The sequence below is a fragment of the Microtus oregoni genome, unplaced genomic scaffold (assembly GCF_018167655.1).
Source record: "Microtus oregoni isolate MIOR12 unplaced genomic scaffold, Mior012 000000F_ref0000247, whole genome shotgun sequence".
NCBI lineage: Eukaryota > Metazoa > Chordata > Mammalia > Rodentia > Cricetidae > Microtus > Microtus oregoni.
The window spans coordinates 86,623,674-86,648,032 of NW_024543059.1; the positions used below are offsets into that span (position 1 = coordinate 86,623,674).

General features: G+C 40.9%; 1 protein-coding gene across 1 annotated transcript in view; it reads right to left on the reverse strand.

Annotated features, from left to right (window-relative positions):
- Dph5 (diphthamide biosynthesis 5) overlaps positions 1–23,120 on the reverse strand; it is a 29,213-nt gene extending 6,093 nt beyond the window's left edge. The window contains exons 1-5 of the mRNA XM_041653218.1: positions 22,963–23,120; positions 22,614–22,772; positions 15,419–15,543; positions 9,532–9,640; positions 945–1,065 (exon numbers count right to left, since the gene is read on the reverse strand). Of these exons, the coding sequence (XP_041509152.1) occupies positions 945–1,065; positions 9,532–9,640; positions 15,419–15,543; positions 22,614–22,748 (490 nt within the window). The 5' untranslated portion in view covers positions 22,749–22,772; positions 22,963–23,120. The remainder of the gene's footprint in view (positions 1–944; positions 1,066–9,531; positions 9,641–15,418; positions 15,544–22,613; positions 22,773–22,962) is intronic.
- Positions 23,121–24,359: the final 1,239 nt, after the last annotated feature.

Genomic DNA, 24,359 nt, shown 5'->3' on the forward strand with positions numbered 1-24,359 from the left:
ATGTATATGCATATATACACATACACATACAAAATATTTAAAATAAATCACTACAACTAGCTTGAGAAGTACTCCTACTCTCAACAGCCCCACGAGGCAGGGGATCGTATTCTTATTTGCTACGAAGACAAAGGCTAAGAGTTATTTCTCAATAGTTTCTATCTGGTAAGCAGAGACACTGAGATCTTGTTTTCTGGTTCCAATTCCAAGTGTCATTTCAAGGTTACTTTGTCACTTGTGTTCTGGTCATCAAGGGAAAAGTGAAAATTTGATCCCAGTATTCCTGTCAATAACACGTAAGATAGAAGAGGCTCTTAGACATGTGACTTGTTCAATCTCGGGGGTCTAGACAGAGCCCATGTCCATCTGAAACTCAGTGCTAGTATCTTGCTGCACAAAGCAGTCCTAGCCCTTGTTTCTATGTTAATCGGGAAATAAAATTTGGCCTAGATAGTACAATAAAAGGGCTGGAAATAATAGGTCATTTGCATTTTATTCTGTTAACAATGAACAGAAACTACTCAATAATCAAGATCAACTGCAAAAGAGATTTTAACAAAATAAGAGAAGCATCATTTGTGATTTGGATAGAGAATATCCTAGAAGATGTAGAATGATTGGTGACAATAGTAAATGCTCACCATGTCTGCTGAACTGCAGCGATGATGGACAAATTTATAAATACAGAGTCTTGGGAAGGATCTAGAGGTTCTAAGAGGGAACAGCAAGTCTCGGCATGAACACAGGATTTGTGTAGTATTTGGTGCTGAGTGTATGGGAAAGAGCTGTGTGCATACAGTGGCTAGCCTATGTCATTTTGCTTTGCTTTGTTTTTTTTTTCTACCTAGTTATTCGCAGAACTATTTTAATTCTATCACAAAATGAAAACAAGAGAGGTCTGACAACTTCAGCGCATGAGAAAAAGGGAGCTTCCTGATGCTTACCAAGTAAACACAGTGTGTGCATGCCATTTTCTCTATTCTTCTTCACTTTGTCAAAGAAGCTTTCTGGTCTCCAAGTGTCCGTCCAAAAAACAATAGAAACTGTTTCTCCAAACTTGTACAACTAGAAAAACAAAACGTTACTTAATGATAAAACAATTATAATTATTTCCTAGGATAAGACCCCTGAAACAGGACTGAAGAGAAGGCCCAGGCTGAGAGAGGGAGGGCTCAGTAGTTAAGTGCTAGTACCACACTTGTAAGGACCCAAGGCTATGCAGCTCATCATCACCTCTACTCCAGCTCCAGGGAGATCTGACCCCTCTGGCCTCCATTGGCACCTGACTCACGTGAACATTACCACTCCCATATATGTAATTAGAAAATTAAAAAAAAAAATCAATTTTAAGAAAAAAAAAAAACCACAGAAAAATAGCTCTCAGCACTCACAAGAGGCGTCAAAAGTGTAGTATTCTGCTTCACTGATGAGACTACCAAGCCTTAGAAAGATCAGCTGACTTGCCTAAGGTCACACAGCTAAAAATAAGTAAATACACTACTTAGGTCTGAGGGAATGAATGTTCTTATCTACTGACTTAGCTCAACAGAATCCACAACCGCATACTCACACGTGCTCCTGATCACAGCGTACACCCTCCCAGTTCAACAAGCGCATCTCTGTCCTTCATGTCCAAGTTCAGCAATCAGGAGCTCCCCCAAATCTCTGTCTCCCACAGGTGGTCCACCTCAATTCCCTATCACTACAGCTAAGAGTTTTTGAACTGGATTAGCGATACCTGTCCACTGCAGCCTGGTTCTAGAGCCTGTTTGAAGAACAGGTGAGAACTGGAGGCTGCCTCTGTAACCTGCTGGCTGTGCAGGAAAAGTACCGATACCATCGAAATGCACACAGTGCTAAAGTCACAGAATGATCTAATTCAATTTAAACAGTTTGGTACAACTTGCAAGAAACCTGGAATGTACAGACACTGAAAAGCCACATCTAGTAACTTGTCACAGATTAGAAAGTCATGTTATTTTCCCAAGCCTTGTGCTCTTCTGTGAAAAATGAAGAGGCGGGTCTTAAATGGGCACTGGAGATGCTGTTTCCTGCAGTGAAGCTTCCTTCTCACTTCCGTTACAGATGCTGTGGCAAGAGGTGCCAGGAAGCAGACAAGAAGGAAGCAAGAAAAAGTGGGGTTCTCAGGGCATTCCTCCCTTCTCTAGAGTGGCTAAAACTTCTCAGTCTCTGCATACCGAAGTCTTTTAAAACCCTTTACAATCATCATAGCACCTCTCAGTCCTAGAAGGATTGCTCATCATGTCCCTAGTATGCTACAGATGCTGATTTACCTATCAAGGAGCTTTATTCTCAAAGCCCATTTGAGAGTTATCCAAACAAAGCATCCTGGGAGAAAAGCCACCCTACTCTGTAGCAGCCATGTTCACAAGACCGTGAACAAAGACTCTGTTGCTCCAAATAGTCAGTCATGCATCTTCTGCCCTGTATAATAAGATTTCTCTCTGAAAAATACATTTTGAGTTCTAAGATAGGATTCTTAGACTACAGTTCCCAGGATCAACTTCACGGGAGAGGTCCTAACTCTGCAGAGGAGTTGTTATAGTTGCTGTCCTATGAGAAGCAAATTTACCCAACAAATAGTGATACAGATCACCTACCCTACGCCAGGCAATATTCTGGGTACATTTTAAAAGTGATAAACAAATAGATGTCTGGCCATCATGAAAAAGCTGAGCGCTGACAGAGCTGACAAAGGCTCTGGATACACAGCAGTAGTTCTGGTTAGCTGCCTGTCATCGACAAGGCAAATAATCTCTGGCTTAGATAAGAACATCCAGCATGGTAAGTGTAATGAGCACAGTTCTAAGGACTGAATAGCCAAGGGCCCACTAAGTGCCTAGTTGTGCCTCATACAGTGTCAGAACTCCGTATATGACTCATTGGTGTACATGATGATTATATAAACATTTTCTAAACTGCTATGTCCTGACAGGATCCAGCTGCTTTCTTTACTGGCTAAGTTCAAAAAGTACCAAATATGTAAAACTACTCTTAGTAAGTTACATTTACAATGGACAAGTTCAATTACACATTTTAAATGGAGTTTGTCACCTCTCATCGAACTTGAAACATGTATTATTTCATTAAAACCTTCATGGAAAACTGTATTTCCATTTATGTATAAATATTTAAGAGGCTCTGATATTTTAAGAAATATGGGAACAAAATCATGGAAGCAAGAAATTCTTCATTCAAAGACAGAATGATGAATTCTTGAAAAGGGACTTGCGATGCTAGTCACATCTAACGTAAGAGAGTGCTCTCTGTGAAAGACTGAAGTGCCACCCAATGGGGAGACTGGAGAAACCTCATAGGCACGGCCTCCTAGGACCCTGATTTATAACTGCAGCCACTTCTGTGGCAAGGGTGCAAACTTGGTCAATGAGCGCTACAACAGTACATAAACACTCTCACCACTGAGATGTCAGGGCCTAAAGAACACAAGGACCAGCACTCTGCATTTCACAACAAAGGACTTGCCATTATCAGTAAACTGTAAGAGAGCTGGAGCGAATCTCAACAACAGGAACCGAGCTGCAGAAGCCTGGACACTGTGCTGTCTTACAGCTCTGTGTGCTACGACCACACTTCTGAGAACATGAGAGGTTCAAACCTGACAATGTTACTACTTCAAAGCTAAGTTTGAAAAACTACATCAGATATTTTCTCGGAAATCCTAGGGAAAATACAGATCTGTTCTGCTTTCATCTGAAATAATTTAGGGAGAAAGCAGCCCAACTGACTTGGTACTGGATCACGTACGGTTAAAGAAAAACAAGGAAAAGAAAAACCTTCAACTCAAAGTCATTCACCCAGTCACTGTGTAAGGTACTAACTACTGAGGCAGAGAAGACACACAAGAAAGACACATAGTAGGCAGTTAACAGCCCTTGCCAATATGACATCTGGACCCCATCTTTTCTATTCCACACTCAGAGAAAAAGCACCTGAAAGTGTCTTCCGAAAGGCAGACTACGAGTTGGAACTTAAAGAGATTGAGAGGATGAAGGTGCAGAGGTGAGCATGGGAAGAGAGGGATGAACCAGGATGGTATAAGACAGTTACCAGAAAGAGGGGTGGTAATGGCACACGCCTTTAAGCCTCAAGGCCTTTAAGCCTCGAGAGGCAGAGGCAGGTGGATCTCTGAGTTTGAGGCCAGACTGGTCTACAAAGTGAGTTCTAGGACAACCAAGGCTGTTACACAATGAAACCCTGTCTTGAAAAACCAAAACCAAACAAATAAAAAAACCTATGCTCTCATATATGATTGGGAATCCATTTGTGAACTAAATAAAAAAGAATTATATTTTGAAGCATATTACTCCAAAGACAAAATCTGATTTAGAAGGCAGAAGATAAGCAAGCAATTTAACTCAGGAAATACCTGTCGCGAATAGATTTTTACAATGCTGTGATAAACAACAGAAGGTATAAACCAAAGCACTAACAGTAAAACCTGAACACAAACATTCGGCATAAGAGAGGTTTCTCCGAGTTGTGGGAGTAGAAGAACAGCACAGTGAAACCCACAATCTACTGCATGGGAAGAACAATAATGGGTAGAACAGATGTGGTGGCACACCTGTAATGCCAGTTTGGGAGACTCAAGCAGAGAGAGGGCGAGTTCAAAGCCAGCCTGGGCTATGTAACCAGACCACTCAGAAAATCACAACAATGCCCAGCAAGACAGCTGAGAGGGTAGAGACACCTGACTTGACTATCCCGAGACACACGTGCTGAAAGGACAGAAGCTGCTGTCCAAGTTGTCCCATGACCTATGTGCTCTTACTGTGGCACACACATGCACCCCCAACACATGCCTATTTTTTAAAAAGTTAAGACATTGAGAGAAAATCAAAATAAAAATTAAAGACAAATTAAAATAAATAAAAATTGAAGACAGAGTTAACGGGAAGGAAAGGGAAATGTTTAATAAACACACTAATGAGGAACCAGAGATTAGGTAGGTCCTGTGGTGACAGCCATGCGGAGCTCTGTTATCCTCATCACCCAGCTCAGCGGCCCTTGGCTGTGCTGTACTTTCTTCAATTACTACCATAAATCCTAGAGCACAATGGAAGCACCTAATGTTCCTAATGTTCGAGGCTAACAGTAGGAACAAACACTACTACACCCTCAACAGTGGGACTATCACAGGACTTGAAATGAAAAAAGGAAGCCAGCTGTGCAGTGATGTTTTGTTTGTGTTTTAACAGAGAAAGCTTGTCTGAAGATCAGAGTACAGAGTTAAACCACTAGAAGCCAGGGAGTGGTGGCGCTTTAATCCCAGGACTCTGGAGACAAGGAGCAGAGGGATCTCTGTTAGTTCAAGGCCACCCTGGGTTATACAAGATTGAATCTGTCTAAAAGAGAAACAGAGCTCACACAAAGGTGATCCCAGCACTTGGGATCCCACACCTTTAATCCCAGCACTAGGGAGGAGACAGGAGCTCAGTGCAGCCGGAGAAGTGCAGTCCTGGCAGTCAGTCTGAGGACAGGATCACCCTTTCGGTCTCAACATTGGTAAAGGTGAGAACTCTCTAGTGGATGGCAACTCTGCTTCTCTGATCTCTCAGCTTTCACCCCCTAATATTTGACTCTGAATTTCTATTATTAAGACCAACTAGAATTAGTGCTGCACATTTCTGAAAGTAATATACATTTTTCTAGACTAGACGTACTATATAAACAAAAGAACACATAGCAATACTCAGGGTCACTTAAGCAACAGCCAGAGAAAGTGGAAGTATTTCACAGAATGAGAAAATTACATAATTATCCATGAGTTCCTTGAAGACAAGCTATGGCTGCATCCAAAGGCATTTACCAAGCAAGCATTAAGTAGATATACATTATTTATTGAATGAATGAAGCATGTTTGTCTTAAGGAAGCCTAATTTGCAACCCTCAAGTAGACTTATATGCTTCAGCTGGAAATTTCCACTAAGGTTGAGACTTATGGTACAGAATCATATGACCCACCTCTATCAGAATGTTTATTACTAAGTTACGGATATATATATATATGTACGTATGTATATATGGTCACATATGTAGATGTGTTAAGAAGTTCTGCAGCTACTTGCCATCAATAATTATGATCAACAGGAATCTGCTGTCTCTCAATAAACTACCAAGTTAAAGAGAATAATCAGTGCTTAGTTCTGAACTATCCTTGCAAGCTCTTTAGGGAACAACAGAACAGACAGGCTTCAGAGGGGTGACAAGCTGAGTGCAAAACACTGTGTCCACTGCTGGGTTAGGAACTGGTAGCTGCTATGCTTTGATGCAGAGATGACGGAGGTATGTTTTGCCCAGGTCACTCAAAGCAGGCCCTCATTTCAACATCTTGATGCCTGTTTCTAAAATCGTGACAAAGCACTCCAAAAGGACAGGACACCGTCCAAAAGTGAAGCCTACTTCCCTTTAAAATTGAAGTAGAGAACATGAGGAGGAACCTGCTAACAGTCTCCATCTGGCAGGAGTATTTCTGGTAATCAACACCTGCTCTTTCAGTCCTGATAAGCCAAAGGAAGATAATAAAGTATGCTCATTTTCTAAGACTTTTACTTGCTTGTGTTGATGGTTCTGAAGACATGACGTCATTCCTACAGCTGCAGCAGCATTTGACTGCCTGTTAAAATGTAAATTCTCCTGGAGCTCGAAAGATGACTCCATAGTTAAGAGGGTATACTACTTTTCCAGAGGACTTGAGTTCAGTTCCCAGCATCTGACTGGGCAGTTCACAAGTAACTACAGTTCTGGGGGCTCTAACATCTTCTTCTGGCTTATGTGGAACCCACATGAACACACACAATGAGGGGAGTATATGGGCTTGGAAAGAGGAAAGGAGGAGATGATATAATTATATTTTAACTTAAAAAATAATAACTAGATAAACAAACAAACAAACAAACCATTAAGTAAATGTAAATTCTCAGACCCCATATCAGATGTACTATTCTCAGAAAGTTTGCTGGTAAGGCTCAGCAGTCACAGCCCCAGAGGAAGGTCTGATGAATACTGTCTCTGACAGTTACTTGTTCAGGCTATAGTATCTTCCACAAATGTAGTCCAAATAGTAAAGAAAAAAGTCCAAAAAGGAATGGAATTCAAGTGGAGATCTACATTATACATGTATGTAGGCATTTATTTACTAAGTGTGCCACGTATACATAATTGACACCCCCCCCCCATTTCTATGCTTCTAATTCAATGAATTTCTCTAACCATTGAGCAAAAATATTTGGGGGTTTGGGGATTGTTTCTGTAATTAAAATGTACTGCTTTTTCTTGTCCATCCCCAAACAATACAACCCAGCTATTTACACAGCACCTGCACTGCGTTCAATATTCTAAGCACTCTAGAGATGGACTAAAGTATGAGAGTCTATGTGCAGGTTGCATACAAGTATTAGGCCATTTTATAGAGGCAACTTGAGCAACTCCAGATATAGCATCTTCAGGGGCCTTAGAATTAGTGCTCATGAAAAAAGACAATTGTCATTTCTTAAGTGTGTTTTAGGCTCGCGAACTGTTAAAAAAAATATCAATTCCTCTTTTCCCTGGACTGGGAATATTTTGGGTGGCACAGAGGTCTATCTCCACAGAAGCCACTGTGGAGTAGAGAGAAGAGCAAGACACATTCTGCGGTGCACAGACAACGTCATCTCATATATAGATTAGACAGTGAAGATGGGGACATGGTAACAGCTGTCCAGCAAAAGTGCATGAAAGCTAAATATTTTTTAAAACAATATATTAGGCATAAGTATAATTTCAGGGGCATATATGGAACCTGTCAGTCAATTCTCACAGCAAATTCCTTCCCAAATGGACCTCTTCCACTTTAGATAGGGAACAATCACCTCTTGAAACAATTCAGAAGATCAAAATGAGAAGGCAGCAAATTTAGCTCTTAGTTTATACAAGAGATACATTTGGAAGGTATTTGTCTTTTAATGCTTAAGAAAATAAAACAAAAACAACACTTCTGGGAAAACATGAAAAAGGGCTTCACAAGACGTAAATTACATCCTTCACAAGATGTAAATTAAAACCAACAAATATGTATATACATCCATAGTTTAGTGTTCATACATCTTTCTTATCACATTTTCTCTCTCTCTCTCTCTTTTTCTTTAGTAGCTATTAAATCTTTCAAGGTATCACTGCCCAAAAGGAAGTTTTTGGGTTTTGGTCTGTTCCTTATTCCATCTCTGTTACCAATGCAGGAACATTTTGAGGAGTCGTTTTTCTACCTGTCATATTTATTGAGGCAATAACATTTCAGAGTCATGTGAACAGCTCTCATCCTGCTCCAATACAGAAGTGCTTTCTATTATAAAGACAAATTGGCAAGAGTTGTTTTAAAGTATACATCCTAGACAAGAGGGACGCAAACTCCTAAGCCAATGCAAATACGATAACTAAGAGCAAGCGGCAAGTATGCACAGTGACTGTGTACACTTCTGTCTGATTCTTCATGAGGAAATTAGAATTTATACTGGATGGCCAGTATGAGTCAATGAAACTAAGCTATTCTTTCTAAGCAACAAAGAGCTGATTTTAACATATCTTATTTTTTAAATGTTTATTTATATATTTGAGGGGGGCATGCTATAGCACGCAAGTCAAAGTCAAAGGGCAACTTGCAGGAGTCAGCTCTCTTCTCAAAATGTGGGTCCCAAAGTTCAAACTCAGGCTGTGAAGCTTGGAGGCAAGCTCTTTTATTTATTAAGCTAGCTCATGGTACCAAATGTGTCTTTTTAAAACTATCTATCCATAAGTGATGAATTTCAGCAAGATAGACCAGGGAAGGTCTAATTTCATGGATTCTAAAGTACATGAATTTTTCCTATTAAAATACAGAGAGACACAGACTACGTCTTTAAGCAGTTTCTTAAAAAGCACTGCTGTTCATTCAGGGATCACAGCTGCCATGAACCACACATGTGTCAACAGCAGAACATATATCACATTTGGACAGGGGTACCAATAGCTTAAGAGAAAATCTCAGAAACATCGATAGAGCACTCTTTCAAGCTCTCTGAGCCACACTTGCTGGAGTTAAAAGTAGCTAACTTTACACCCCAGCACTTGTAACATGGCCTTCAAGCCTTCCTCACTGGCTCTCAGCTCTGTATTCATTTAAGAAACACGCTCTCAGGGAAAGAGAAAGGGATACTGTGTGGGAAGCTCAGGCTCAGCCACACTGATGAAGTCACTGGAGGAATATAAAGACTGCTGAGGAATGCTTAATGTAGTTTGCTCATTCTTTCCTTTTTTTAAATGTATAGACAAGATCGATATAAAGTTAAAATCATTCTGGAACCAAATTTACACGGCCTGTTGAAAGAAAGGGTTAAAGGAAGGAAAATAACAAAAACCTTAGCAAATATTTTAAGAGTACATCTCAAAAATTAAGCTTTATAGCTCCTATATGAAATAAGAGTGAAATCAGCCTGGCACTTGCAGGAAAACAGAACACTCCCCTTGCAGCATTACCTGTAAACCACAGCAGCCTACAGCATTCATTATGGAGGCATTGTGGATAACTTGGTAAGGGATTCCCAACTTCGTGGCTCTCAGAATAAGATCACTGTGTGTTGTAGCCCTGCAGGGAGAAAACAGGTTCAGTTAAGTGAATGGCATTAATCTTCTATCCTAGCTCATGAATTCAAGTCAAAGAGTCAACTGTTCTTCCTCAGATTCCACTAGGCACCTGCAGAGGTCTTTTATTTGGGCTTCTTAGGGATGCAGTGTGCGTCTACCCGCATCCCTCACAAGATGTCACTCCAGCCATAGACTGACACTGACTGAAGAAAGGAGCGCGCTGTCCTGATATCCGCTAAAGATGTCTGGAGAATACAAACTCAGCAATCTGATTCTTTTCTCAGGACGTCTTTAGATAAGTTGTAATGATCAAAATGACTTACCACCTCAGACTTTTATCATTTCCAGTGTTCCGAATATTCAAGAGTCTTCTCTATTCCCTATTTATTTCAAAACACTCAATTGTCACCAACCATAGTTTCTCCTCCTATCTCAGCTTTCTCCTGTACCCAGTGACCATCTTTACTCTAGCTCCTTCCCCAGCACCCTTCCCAGGCTCTGGTGACAATTAGCCTACTATCCATTTTTTAGATATTAATGCTTTAGCTTTTACATGTAAGTGGGACACTTTAAATGATGAATTTTTCCCTTTACAGTTCTGTGGTACAACTAAACCAAATTCTTTACTGCTGCCCTATTTGGATTTGTTTTTATATCTTAAAACTGAAGGTGAAACATAGGACACAGCCTCTTGGTCCTTCAATCTATTAAAATTCTGCCTGAAGAATTCTATTTGGAGTGTACAACTGTGTGCAGTCTTCCTATTTATAGCTGTGTTCAGTCTGGTTACTTATTGTATAGACTTAGTGGTGTGTGTGTGTCCCTGTGCACATTCTGACTGTTAACTTCCCTTTTGTGAAAAGTGTGATTATAACTAGGTAGGCCGGGGGAGAAGAGAATATATGTAAATATAAATTGAATACTATGACATGTAATCTCACATCAATTTAGAATGGCATTACTAAAGGGTCTTTTCATCTTGATAAAAACGCTAAGCCCTACTGGGGAAAGCAACATTAGCATGTTTGAGAAACTACTTACAAATAAGCAGAATCTGTCAACTGGTCAATGCATACCAAGTAGGAAGATCAAGGGCTTACACCCCATGAGGCAGCCAGCTACAGATTAAAACATGCCCACCAGGGAAGCCTGGTTTTAATCACACACATAAAATAAAACCCGTATGAAAAATTATCAGCAATTTGATTTAGAGTAAGTGTTTAAAGAAAATATAAAAATACAAGATGTAAAGAATGTTTTTAACACTATCTTGAACAGAATCTTTCTACCTAATATTTTAGTTCAAGGAAAAGTAAATTAGATGTTTGATGAGGGTGTTATTTTTAATTTAAATAGCTTTATGGGTGAGCTACTTAAATAGATGAAAAGAAAAACTGGTTTAAAAATGTATCATCATCACAGACTCATTTGAAATAATCAGACCAAGCAAACACACGTAAGTTTACTATTTCCAAACGTAGGAACTGAATTATCTAACCAGAAATAGTGAGGTTACAGCGCACTTGTTATTTGGAGTTCTTTTAAAAGCAATTTCAAAAGAAAAGATGCAAAATGGCTTAACTGATGGGTTCATTCACATACATGAAGGCAGCTGTAACAGTGCCGCCATGACAGGGAGAGGAGCAGGGCAGTCTGGAAAATCACTGTTTCAAGGTGCACAGTGAAAATTATAACCTCAAGAGCTACTAGAAATACTGTAAGTTTAACATTCATTTGAAAGGTGCTTTATATGCTAGAAAATGTCTGTACCTAGCAGTAATCAAACAGCTGCAGTACTTGAACTTGAATCTAACACATGGTTGGAGATGATCAGGCACTGAGAGTGCAAATTAATTATCATTAGATTTTCAAAGAAAAAACAGTAAAATAGTCCCCAAAAAAATCTACAGTTAGTAACTGGGTATCACCTGGAAGGTGAAGGCAGAAGGGCTAGGAGTTCAAGACTAGTTTAGGACACTGAGATTTCAATGCTAGCCTACATTACAGGAGACTGTCTCAGTCCAAACCAAAATAGCACAAGCAAAGCCCAGGTAACTGAGCAAATACACGGTAATAGGCAACAACACGCGAGAAATTCACTGCTGCACGCCTTAGTGCTAGGACAGCCCCACAAAAGTAGCCAGGGCAAAAGCAGAGACTAAAGAATAAAGGCACAAAATCACTGGATTTCAGCAGTGACTACATGAAGCCACTTCCTCTGCACATCTGCTTTCTTTCCACGGAGCTCCCTACCTCCTCCCCACCACCCGCCTACAGTCTCTTCTTCACAGCCCTATCCAGATGCAGCTCAGCACTCATGAACACCACACCTACACAAACATTCTTCTGCTCGCATACCTCAAAGTCTTGCAGCTTCTGTAATGACATCCTCCTGTTTACCCCTCTCCTCTGGCGACATGGAATCCTCACCTTTCCTAGAGCTTTATCTGTTCCTAGGCTGTCTTCTCTTTGTCTCTCTTCCATGGTGACCCTATCCATTCCTCTGGTTTTAAATACCACCCACATACCTATGACTTCAGAACAACCCGGTCTCCTGCTTCTAGAACCAGTCCTCAAGTCAGAGTGAATTCCTTCTTTTCCGTGTCTACCACATCCACTCAGTAGCTTCCTTCTAAACACGTTCTATACCAGTCTTCTCTTTCTTCCATCAGGAACCTCTGTCTCCTTGAGTCCACTCACATCAAGCAAGCCAAATGGCTTTTAATACTAGAAAGAATTGTGATTTTCTTGCTTTAAAACCCTCCAAAGATTTGCCACTAATTTCAAATAGGACCCCTCCAAAGCCTTAAAGATGGACGGCTCCTGTCTACCTCTGTGCATCTTCCTACACCCTCTCCCCATTGTGCTCCAGCCACTATAGCCTCTGGTGCCCTAACCAGTCTTTCTGTCTCCTCTGCTTGGAATGAACTGCCTCCTGAACCCATTTCAGTCACTTGCTTCAGTACAACCTTCAAAACCAGGCTCTTCCAGATGCCTCTGCATAAGTAAGCCTCCCTCCCCTACTCTCCCCACTTTACAGACTTCCCCAAAACTACATTTTTTTTCTTTTTCTGTGATTACCGTTGGTCACTCCCATCAACCTTTTAAGTCCATATCTTGCCAACTCATTAAGTAGGAGTTCCTATTCCAAGAGATGGATGAAAGGTATCTGGGTGACTACGTTACTGTCGATTCAAAACAGGTTTGTCTGTCTTTGCTGAATTGAGGTAAGCTATCACAGAGTTCTTCAATTATTATTTAATTAGTGGCAATTGTGTGCCAAGTATTATGAATGAAATTAGAGAACTAGATACGTGAAGGATACTGTACATAGCCACAGGAAAGCAGAGACGCACAGTTATTTTAACTGTTGTGAGGAACTATGTGAAAGCTAGCACAGTGAGGGTCATTTATAAAGTGTGCTCCGAAAAGACTCATCTACTGTGCCTAGTTCCCCAGCTGGTGCTACCTGGGAGGTGAACACTTCAGGAGGTAGGACCTACCTGACGGCAGATCGCTGGGAACAGGTCCTTGGGGACATCTTGTCTCTGGCCCCTTCTTGTGTCTGTCTCTTTCTCTCTTAGGTTCCTGTCTGGCATGGGATGAAAAAGCTCCTCTATCACATGCTATCTCTGCCACGATGGTAGTACACGGGGCCAAGCACCTCCAGTTTGAACCCCTTGAAACCAGTAACCACAGTAAATCTTTCTTCTCGTAAGTTGCTCTCTTGGGGAAATGAATCACAGCCCCATAAACTAACTGATACAGCAATCACAACTCCTAAGCTAACAAGTACACCAATCACAACTCCTAAGCTAACAGGTACACCAATCACGGCTCCATAAGCTAACTAGTACACCAATCATGGCTCCATAAGCTAACTAATACAGCAATCACGGCTCCATACACTAACTAATACAGCAATCACGGCTCCATACGCTAACTAATACAGCAAGCACAGCTCCATACGCTAACTAATACAGCAATCACGGCTCCATACACTAACTAGTACAGCAATCACAGCTTCATAAGCTAACTAATACAGCAATCACGGCTCTATAAGCTAACTAATACAGCCATCAACAATAATCCCATCGTCAAATGGAGCTACAAATTCAGGCTGGAGTGACAAAGAACTATAGGAGAAAGAGGTGTGAGGTGACAGATATGGAGGCCTGACAGATACAAGTGAGGAGGAAGCCTGAACTAAGGTGCTAAAGTGGAAAACGGTGATGGAATGGCTTGGCTGGCATGTCTGTGGTCTTAATACAAGAATGGCAGGACACTGACGTGAAGAGCAGGCTGGCAGGCTTTAAATATTTAGCTAATAATAGGCGTCTAAAGTTCTCAGCTGAGGTCTTTAAATTATTATGTTTTTTACATACAAACTTGACCATAACATGAGTCATGAGTTAAAAGACCAGACAAAGGGGACAGAATATATTAACCTGCTTAAAATAATGGCATTAAAAGTAAAAATTTGAAAAAAAGACAGGATATAAAAAAACTGGTCAATAAATAAATAACCAATTGTATGTAGTGTTTCTCAAAGTATGGTGAAAACTTTATTTATTTACTTTTTAAATGGCTATATTAGTTTCTAATGGTTGGTCTCAATTTCTCTACTTATTTCATCTGAACTAGCAAAAGTCTGTGGACTTGTACCAGTCTAGAAGCCTCACTGTGGACAGCAATTCTATTGTATAATGAACGGACACTGCCGGTGACTAAGACTTCTTATCAGGGGACGGAAAACACTGCAGTGCCACCACGGTAGGTCTGGGAGGGGCATCCCGACAGAAGACACGTGTTTTAGACAGGAGTGCGTGCAAGTGAGAAAATTCCATATAAAAGACATTTGCTGGTACGATTTTTTTATTTTCCTTATTTCATTTTACTATCCTATCGCTAAGAAGAAAAATAAAGGTACCATGAAATTTGAGGAAACCTTAATTTCTACAGAAAACAATGTCAGGCAGGGGCTAAAACAATTTAAATATTTTATAGTGTGTGATTGCTTGATATAATTTGCAATCAAATATAATGATACAGACTCTCTGGCCCTACATACTAACATAAATTATTTTCTTTATGACAGTCGCATATACATGTAGCTCCATTGTTTTGAGAAATATCCTTGATGATGGACCCAGAGTGATTTAATTGTCCTTATGTTCCTCAAATCGTGACATAAATCTTGGGTCACCAGCTGTAGACAAAGAACTCTTGTGTTTGGCTTGACACTAGAGATTGATGATGCTTGACTAGACAAGTAGAAACCCATCTTCCTGGTAATGAGGAAGAGCACTGCTCCCAATGGGGATGAGACATTGAAATCAGAGGCTTGATAAATGATAAATCCAAGGCAAGTAAGTGACAGTATTATTGCCAAATATTAGATTATTAAAAGGGGGGGCTTAGAACAAAAGAAGCCAAAGATGCTTGCAATTATCAAAGCAAATGGCAGACCTGACTTTTGATAGCATAGTGCCTTATTTAATAATGACACACTAGCTAACAGTATTTGATACCTTGTATAACCTTGCACAAAAACAAAAGCATCAAAGAAATAAATGTTAGTGTTGACACTTGTTAAGGCAGTAAAACTTAGGATGACATCTTTAACAAGTAAATTTTCTTCATTAATTTCCAAACAAAAAAATTAAATACAAAATTTTAGTTAGAACTCAGGTAAACTTATCAAACCCTAACATGGATGGGTTTAAATAGAATAAGCAGAGCTGGTAAACAAATAACTCACAGTGTCCATCTGACTTACCCAAATGGATCGCCCACCACCAGGAATGCAACATCGCTGACATCAGCATCCTTAAAAATATTATCTGCTTCTTGTTCCACTTCCTCTCTGTCAGCAAGAATCAATTTTCTTCCATAAAACTCTTCCTAGAAATTTAAGTAGGATATCAAGACATCAAAATGAGAGACAGCAGGTTGAGTCTTCAACACAGACATTGAAGAACAACCTTTGTCTAGAACTAGGTGCTAACCTTGGCAACCATCCAAACACAGATCATTCAGTACACCTCATCAGTGAGCCAGAACTCCATATCATGAAGCAATTAAACTCTGTCTTTGGGGCTATCACCAGATCCCTAGAGAAGGCAGACCTCTTAACATCTGAGGCCTCTAAATGTGTGTCTAATAGACCAGGCAGGACACCAAAGGATGAACAGAGACTATGTATTCATGAGCCCTATTCCTGAAACATGAAAATATGGAATACATTAACAATAATGACACGTGGTAGTGCAGATGTTTCATCCAATCTCTACAGGAGCATTTGTGGTATGCTGACTAAAATAAAAGGCCACGTCAATAGGGAAATGACAGAAAATTATGATTTAGCCATTTACCAAAAAAAAGAAAAAGAAAAAAAATGAACAGACCTACATAATTACAGGAAAAGAAATAAATTTAAATACACAGGACGTTTCCATCCAAGCTGCTTTTGTCAATTTATCTCCTGAAGTTCAACTCTAGAGAGCAAATCCAGAAGAGTGAGGCAGTGAACTAGTGGTCACGTGATACTGGTTAATGAGAGTATACAAGATCATGAGTCGTATAACTGAGTTTCTAAGCAATTCAAAAATAGAAAAACATGAATAAAAAATAAATTTATTCCTCCACATTAAGAAGTCTGAGTTATTAAAAATTATAGGGACTGCTATAACGGGAGCAGTGGCAGCCAATATCTGTCAATCAAGGAAGTAGACAGACAAACAAATAAGCATCCAAAAAAATGCTACAATTCCAAATGAGGTAATTATTTCCTAATACCTATATAAAATCTGTTACTCAAATGGGAAAACAACCTCACCTAGAGAGACATTTCATCAGCTCTCAATAACACTGCTTACATAGATTTTAAAAAACGAATCCTTTAGTTTTACATTTACTGTGTATCTTTTTCGTAATCATTAATCTTTACGGTTTACTCTGATTTTAGAAACCAGAAAACTTACAGTCAGAGGACAACTATACCTACATCTCTAAGAGAACACATATGATAACTAGATACCATGGCAAAAAATGGTCTTTACTGAACAACTTTCCCCGAAACAACTATGAAGCCACATGCCACCAGTGTCACTCGTACAGATACCCATCTCCTACATGTGGAGGTCAGAGGGCAACTGGAAGGAACTGGCTCTCTTCTTTCACCATGTGGGTTCCAGGGACAGATTTATATTACAGCTTTCCAGAATTCTGGTTTAGATAAAACCACTTCAGTTATTTTTAGACATATTATACTTTCTTCCTTCCACTACTTTTATAAATTCCTACTTAAGCCTTTCATTAAGTTTTATAATGCAGACAGAAGCATGACCACTTGTAACAAAGACTACTTTGCTTATACATCTTTATATAATACAGATGCATTCAACCAATAAACACATAAGATTTAATGTATCAAAAGAAATTACCTAGGAAGCTTAAGTTGTATGTACCAAAACTAATACTCTTTCCCAGACTTGCTGTCTCTATATTTCTTTTGGAGAGTATATAATACAACTACCCTTTGGAGAGTATATAATACAACTACCATCTGGCCGTATGAAACTGTGATTAATGGAAGAACAATCAAGCTTGGAATTTCTTTAGCAACACCTGTGTGCCTTTTATAAAATCTTGACTGGTTGGTCATTACTAAGTAGAAAGAATGTGTTCATTACGGAAAATGAAATTATCTTTTTTTTCACTGTGATATAATTATTTATAAGTTGAAACATATATAGGTATAAGTCAACAATTTCTAAAAATCACTTTAGTAAGAAAACAGAAAGAAGGGGTAAAAGAATGAAGAATGTGATTGACGGGGAAAGGCTCTACATTACTGGAAATAGAAGGCATGAACTTATAAATGACAGACTTAAGGTAGATAGTATCCTGGGGCAAGCTGCTCAGGGAAGAACAGGAATTAAGAACCTGGAGAAGGACATGAAGAGACGACTAAGGACAGCATCTAGGCCAAGCCATTTTGCTTAAAGTGGCTTCTCTGTTAGTGGTTCCTGAAGCCATACTTGTGTAGTTATTATCCACTACTAAGACTGCAGAAAGACAGTATGCAAGTCTGGAGCAGCAGTTCTCAACCTGGAGCTGTCTTCAGTCTGTTTCTTGCCTATGTCACTAGCTGTATGACACTGGACAAGTTTTAAAACACCTGTGTGCCTAAGAAATGTGAACAGTGACTAGAGAGCACTGGGATTGTAGCTCTGTGGTAGAGAGCTTGCAGAGCACGAGAGAGACCCTGTGTTCAATTCTCGGCACTGTAAAGAAAATAAACAAAACAGAGCAAAATAAATGTCCTATAAACATTAACACTCATTACTATACAATAACAGGTATTCTAGCACCTTAAAACATACTCATAACTTCAAGTAGGCCAGACCAAAACCCTGATTGTCACTCTGTAATGACTACAAATATGCTTTGGGAGTGATGGAGGAAGGTCATTGGCTAATAAAGGCACTGCCCTGGCCCATTTTATTGGTTAGAGGATAGGTGGGAGGAGTAAACAGAACAAAATGCTGGGAGGAAGAGGAAGTGAGCTCAGAGACTCCACCGCTCTGCTCTCGGGAGCAGATGCCTCAGGGAGACGCCATACTCCCAGCTCCCAGGCAGACACACGCCATGAAGCTCGACTCAGGATGGACTAGGCTAGAATCTTCCCGGTAAGACCGGTGCTCACCGATTATTAGAGATGGGTTGATCGGGATATCAGAATTAGCCAGTAAGGGCTAGGGCAGAAGGGCCAAGCAGTGATTAAATGAATACAGTGTCCGTGTAATTATTTCGGGGCATAAGCTAGCCGCCAAGCAGGCAGCCGGGGTGCTGGGGATGCAGCCCCGCTGCCCTTATTACTACATATGGCGCCCACGTGGACAACTGCTTCCACATAAAGCCTGAGACAGCTTGGGAAGTAATTCTAGAACAAAGTGAAAGCATTGTGCCTGGTTTCTTGGTAGCAGCAATTTCTCGGTTCTATTCTGCTTGCTAGAGGCAAGCAAGCGCCTCATCTAAGAGAGGCTTCCTGACTCAGCTTTAGCTGCAAAGCCTGCAGCTCATTAAGAGGTCCTGCCACGAAACACTTAAATGGTGTTGACGAAAAGCTGAACGCATGCTTTTCGGTTTTCAGCCGTAGCAGGAAAAAAGCTGCGCCGTTTAAAAATGCTGGCTTTCTGGGCCATCCTGCCAGGGCAAACTCTGACTGTTTAAGGCAGGAGGGCCGGCTACCAAGAGAGGACGTGAGTGTTGTCTGTTGTAGCTCACTTGCTGGCAGGGACCTTGAAATGCCATACAGTTGTTACAGTAAACATGGCTACAGCCTGTATATCCGCCATGAGGCTGGAAAGCTAAGGAATGGACTGGATCTAGCTGGCAAAGCCACGCCTTTAATCCTACCCATATTGCTCAGTAATTTAAAGGCTCGTGTGGTCAGAAAAAGAGAGATATACAGTAAAGAGAGATTCAAAGACAAAGAAAATTTCTGAATGGTTTAAAGTGTGTTAAAAATATATGCAGACTAAAAGTTGAAGTTCTTAAAGTAAAAAACAAAAAAAGAAAGAGAGTTGTTGTGTGTGGTAGCACACGCCTTTAATCCCAGTGCCTAGAAGGCAGAGACAAACAGATCTCTGTGAGTTCAAGGTGTAGTAGTGTACACCTTTAATCCCGAATGCCTGGGAGGCAGAGACAGGCGGATCTCTGAGAGTTCAAAGACAGCCTGGTTTACAGAGTTACTTCAGGTCAAAGATACAGAGAACCTGTCTCAAAAAGCAAAGAGTTAAAAGTAAAAATAAACAAAATAGAGGTTAAAACAAAGCTGCACAAAGATGGAAAATACACAGAGAATCTTGATTCTGTATGCTATTATGCTCTCTTTGAATTATTTGAATGCTGAGGAAAGAGCAAAAGCTACTAAAAGATATTTATTTATAAATGCTGCTGAACTAATCCGACATAGATATTTTGATGCCTTGACTTTGAAATTTGGATCTAAGGACATGATACTTTGGAAGGGAGTTTCTTATTTTGTTTTCACAGAGGATGAGACGCTGTTCATTTCTTCTATTCCGATTTGGTATGATGGACCACGCCCTCCTGAAGGGTTGCAGTGAACATCTTCAGAAAATTGCTTCGCTCAACTGCCAACTGAGATGAAACTAGCACACAGGTTATACCATGAAAGACCTAATTAACGACGCCCCCATTCAGCAGGAAGCAGTTTGGAGAGAAAAAACTGCGCCCATGTTCCCAAAAAATGTTTATAAATGTTCTTTTACATTTAAAGGGGGATATGATATAGGTATGAATAATTTGCATTAGTATAGAATTTGCTTTATTGATAGAGATTTAAGGTCAATTTTGTTATATGTATAAGTGTTTCTGATTTTGATTAAGGTATTGTGATTGTGTAGTTCATTTAAATATGTACTGTATAATTAAGAAATATAGGTTGTTAATAGATAATCATCGATAATAGTAAAGCTTGTAGTCATGTTAGTTAATATTTTCTAGATGTGCGTAGATATATTTTAGATAGACATTTTTCATGTCTTTCAAAGATTACAGAATAGGACATTTAATGTTTTAATAACTGAGGACTTTTCATGACAATGAGACACTCTGCTCCTGGCAGCACCAATGTACTTCAAGAGGAAGATGGGCATCGAAGAGGCACCTTATGGAGTTTGATAGCCATTTGGGCAAGAAACTGCTCTTGCCTGGACTATTGCATAAACTGGACACAGAGAACCCGCAGAGAGAGGACTACTGAACTTGCCTAAGGTGAGATGATCTTTCGGGGTTCCTGATTCATGAAAGAGTCTGCGAGACATTCTGCAGGACACAACAGATAGTGACTGAACTGACTTTGAATTTTCCTGCTTTATGGAAATGTCTGCTGGATACCATGGGCCTGAAGGCTTGAAGATGGATGCCCCAACGGTACAAAAGAACTTTGGGTGACTGTCCAGGCAGCGAGATTTCTTTGTCATTTCTAGAGTTTGAAGTTTCTTAGTTCTTGTTTACTTAGGTAATATATCTTTCTGGAGTCTTTGATGGAGTTAAGAATAGTTAGTTGTAGTTTTCCTTAGTTATGATAAAGATTATTGTAACTTTTACTTGATAACTGTTTTGTTATATGTAATTTTGCTATGTTAAAGCCTTTTTTTTTTTGTTTAAACCGAAAAAGGGGAAATGATGGAGGAAGGTCATTGGCTAATAAAGGCACTGCCCTGGCCCATTTTATTGGTTAGAGGATAGGTGGGAGGAGTAAACAGAACAAAATGCTGGGAGGAAGAGGAAGTGAGCTCAGAGTCTCGACAGCTCTCCTCACGGGAGCAGACGCCTGAGGGAGACGCCATGCTCCTGGCTCCTGGGCAGACACACGCTATGAAGCTCCGACCCAGGATGGACATAGGCTAGAATCTTCCCGGTAAGACCGGTGCTACAGTTTATTAGAGATGGGTTGATCGGGATGTGAGAATTAGCCTGTAAGTGCTAGAGCTAAAGGGCCAAGCAGTGCTTAAAAGAATACAGTGTCTGTGTAATTATTTTGGGGCATAAGCTAGCCGAGCAGGCGGCCGGGGTGCTGGGGACGCAGCCCCGCCGCTCTTATTACTTCATGGGAGGACAATAAAAAATATCTTGAGAAATAATACTTTACTAGCATTTATAATTTATGAACAAAGCATTTTGACAAACACCCTAATAAAATACTACATACACCTTCCAATTGGTTATTTCTCTTTGACAAATGATGGCAGGAGCTTGGACACGTATCGACTAAAATGTCTGAAAACTTTCACGCTAGGTACTGTTCTAAGAGCCTAGGAGGCAGACTCTTCTGACCTCAGCTTATACAAGAAACTAAAAGTACAGGAATTGTCCAAGAACATGTCGCAAAGCACAAAATGTCCCAATTTTCCTCTAGGCTATTGTCCAACACCTTATTTTATTAACCTGCCCATTCTCTTAGATGGCTGTAAACGCATTATGGCCTTTGGTCAGTGATCAGAGACACAGTTCTGGCATCTTGAAGTAAGAGTCACAACCAGCAAGTGTAGTCAGCAAGTTGGACATTAGACACTATTTTTGTTATAATGCATGGCAAACTCAACAACAAGCCTTAATCAAGTCTTCAAGATTTCAAAGTAACGCTGCATCCTTCCGAATTCTCTGGGCTGTGAATCTGAGAGGAAAGACCAGAAACTCTGTGGCTCGCACTTTGATTTGGAAGACTTGACAATTTGGAAAGCCCTTCCTCTCCTCCCACAACACACCCATCAGTCTTTCATCTCAATATTTGTTCCACTTTGAGTCTGACAATTAACCAGACACTGACCCTTCTGCTCATATTTATTATTTAGATAATTACCCTTAATGAGAGCTGCTCAAGGTATACAATACACTAATAAATCCTCTGGATACTTAGTCTTGGGTTCACTCTTTATACACATGTGGGAATGCCAGCCTTCCTGGGAGATTTTAAGTAAGATCTCTTTGGATATGTTGCAGACAGAGAGGCGATCGCCGCCGTTCCCAGTGGAAATACTTCAAAGGCGGACGCTTTCAGATTGCTCGCTGACTGGACACCAACTCATTAAGGCTGCGTCAGCACCTCATTAGCCCTCAACTCCGAAAGGATTTCTTGGCTAGCTCATGAAATAACGGATTTTGATAACTATCCCCAAGAGTGTAAAATAACTCTCCTTTTTTACTTCCTGGAGAAAGCCACAAACATTAGAATTGTAAAGCAGGACAAATCACCGTTTCATTTCCCAAGTCGCTGTGCTAGTGTGTGAGTGCGTTTTCTGTTCTCTCCAGACCCAGGGTGTGTTTTAAAAGGGTCTAAAAAAAAAATGCAGACGCTTAGACTCTGTGCAGTCTAGTGTACGAGAATCAGATGCCGGTTAGTTTTCGTCCCCAGAGACCTGGCGACTTTAATAACGTACCAGGGCGTCCTTCCCTACAGTCAGGACTGAGGTGTAGGCTTCCAGATAGACGCGGCTGCAGCGTCTCACAACTTCCAGGCCCTTGACCGTGATGTCTTTGGCATCTCCCAGGCCCAAGCCGATCAGGTAAAGCATTTCGAACTCCAGGGACGGGGAAGACTGCAGGGCGAAGGGGAACAGCAAAACGTCAGCTAATACCGGGGACTTAAAGACTAGAGGCGAAGATTAAAAACCAAGGGTGCTCCAGGGGCACGGCACCGCACCGCACGTGACGTCTGAGACCCTGACATCAAGCATACACTTAGAAACGACTGGAATGACTCTTTTAAGTAAAGTTGAATCCAATTACCCGCTTCGAGACTCGTAGGTGCTTCGCTAACGCTAAGGCTCACTGTAGCCTTTCTATAAACGCAGATCCCAAACCATGTGCCCGGCAGAGACAGACCTTCCGGGCCCCACCGCCGGTGCCGTAAAGCGCAGGGCTTTTTTTACAGCACTTTACGACGGGCAGAACGGGAGGAGGCTGGCGGCTCCCGGAGCCGTCGATAGCTTCCCGCAGTGGCCAGGACTGACCTGTGGGCGCAGGGGCAGGGGTCAAAGGTCGGGAAAGGACCCAGCGTGCCCACGCTCGCGGCAAGCCTGACGCCGCCTTTGCTCAGATTAGAATCCCGGCTCTGTGCGTCTGCTGCAGTTTCCCCAGCGGTCACCCTGGTGAGGGGACAGGGTGACAAGCCGTACAGAGTGTGGTTGTAAGTTCCCACGGGAGAGGGCAGTGACTCTTTCCAGGGGTTTGTCCCCAGCATCTGAGGCTGGAATGTCCCCCAGGGATCTGCGTTCGTCACCCTCCGTCTACAGTGACCTTTCAAGAGTGCTCAAGGGATGCCTAAGTACAAAGTGTGATGACACATAGGGATGAAAAATGCCACAATGAAGCCCCATTACTTAGTAACTAACTAAAGGGTAATTTTTAAAAAAGTAATGTCATGGCGGAGGGGGGTGGCATGCATAAAAGAAAGAAAAAGAAAAAAAAAAGTGCTTCAGACCTCTCAGCGATTGTTGCCAATATTCTTATAAAGGGATTGGTTGGAAAGGTTGACCGAAACGTCGTTAAAGCTGGGAAGACAGTTTCATTGCTCGTCTTGGTACACGGTGCTGGCTACTCAGATTTTTCCTGGTGGCTTCAGGGCAGTATGCCCTCCTGTCTATCCCTGCTTCCCTAAGCCTGACCTTTTTCCTTCAAGGGTTGTCTGACCTCTGCACTTCTCATTCTGTAAGCCTTTTTAAGCTGGTTCTTTCTGTTGTCACTACATTGGTTTAATTTTTGCACCATATTAAAGCACACACACACACACACACACCTTAAAATAGAACATGGATGTAAATGGAAAGACCTAAAATTAGACGAAAACAAAGGGGAAAAGACCTGCGACCCGTCTAAGCAAAGATTCCTTAGGTATGACATCAAAGACATGGTAAAGAGAAACAGAAAAGTTATGCCTTAAAAAATAAAAACTCCCTTCAAAAGATGAAAGTCATACACTGAGAGGAAAGTATTTGCAAACCAGAAATTTGATAAAGGACTTATGCAAAACAAACAAGACTCAAAGCGTAAAAAGCAGGGTCAGCAAGATGGCTCAACTGGTAGAGGATCTTGTTCCACATATCTGACAACCCGAGTTTGACCCCGGGAGCCCAGTAAAAACAACAATCCCGCAGTTATCCCCTGCCCTCGGAAGACCTGTACCC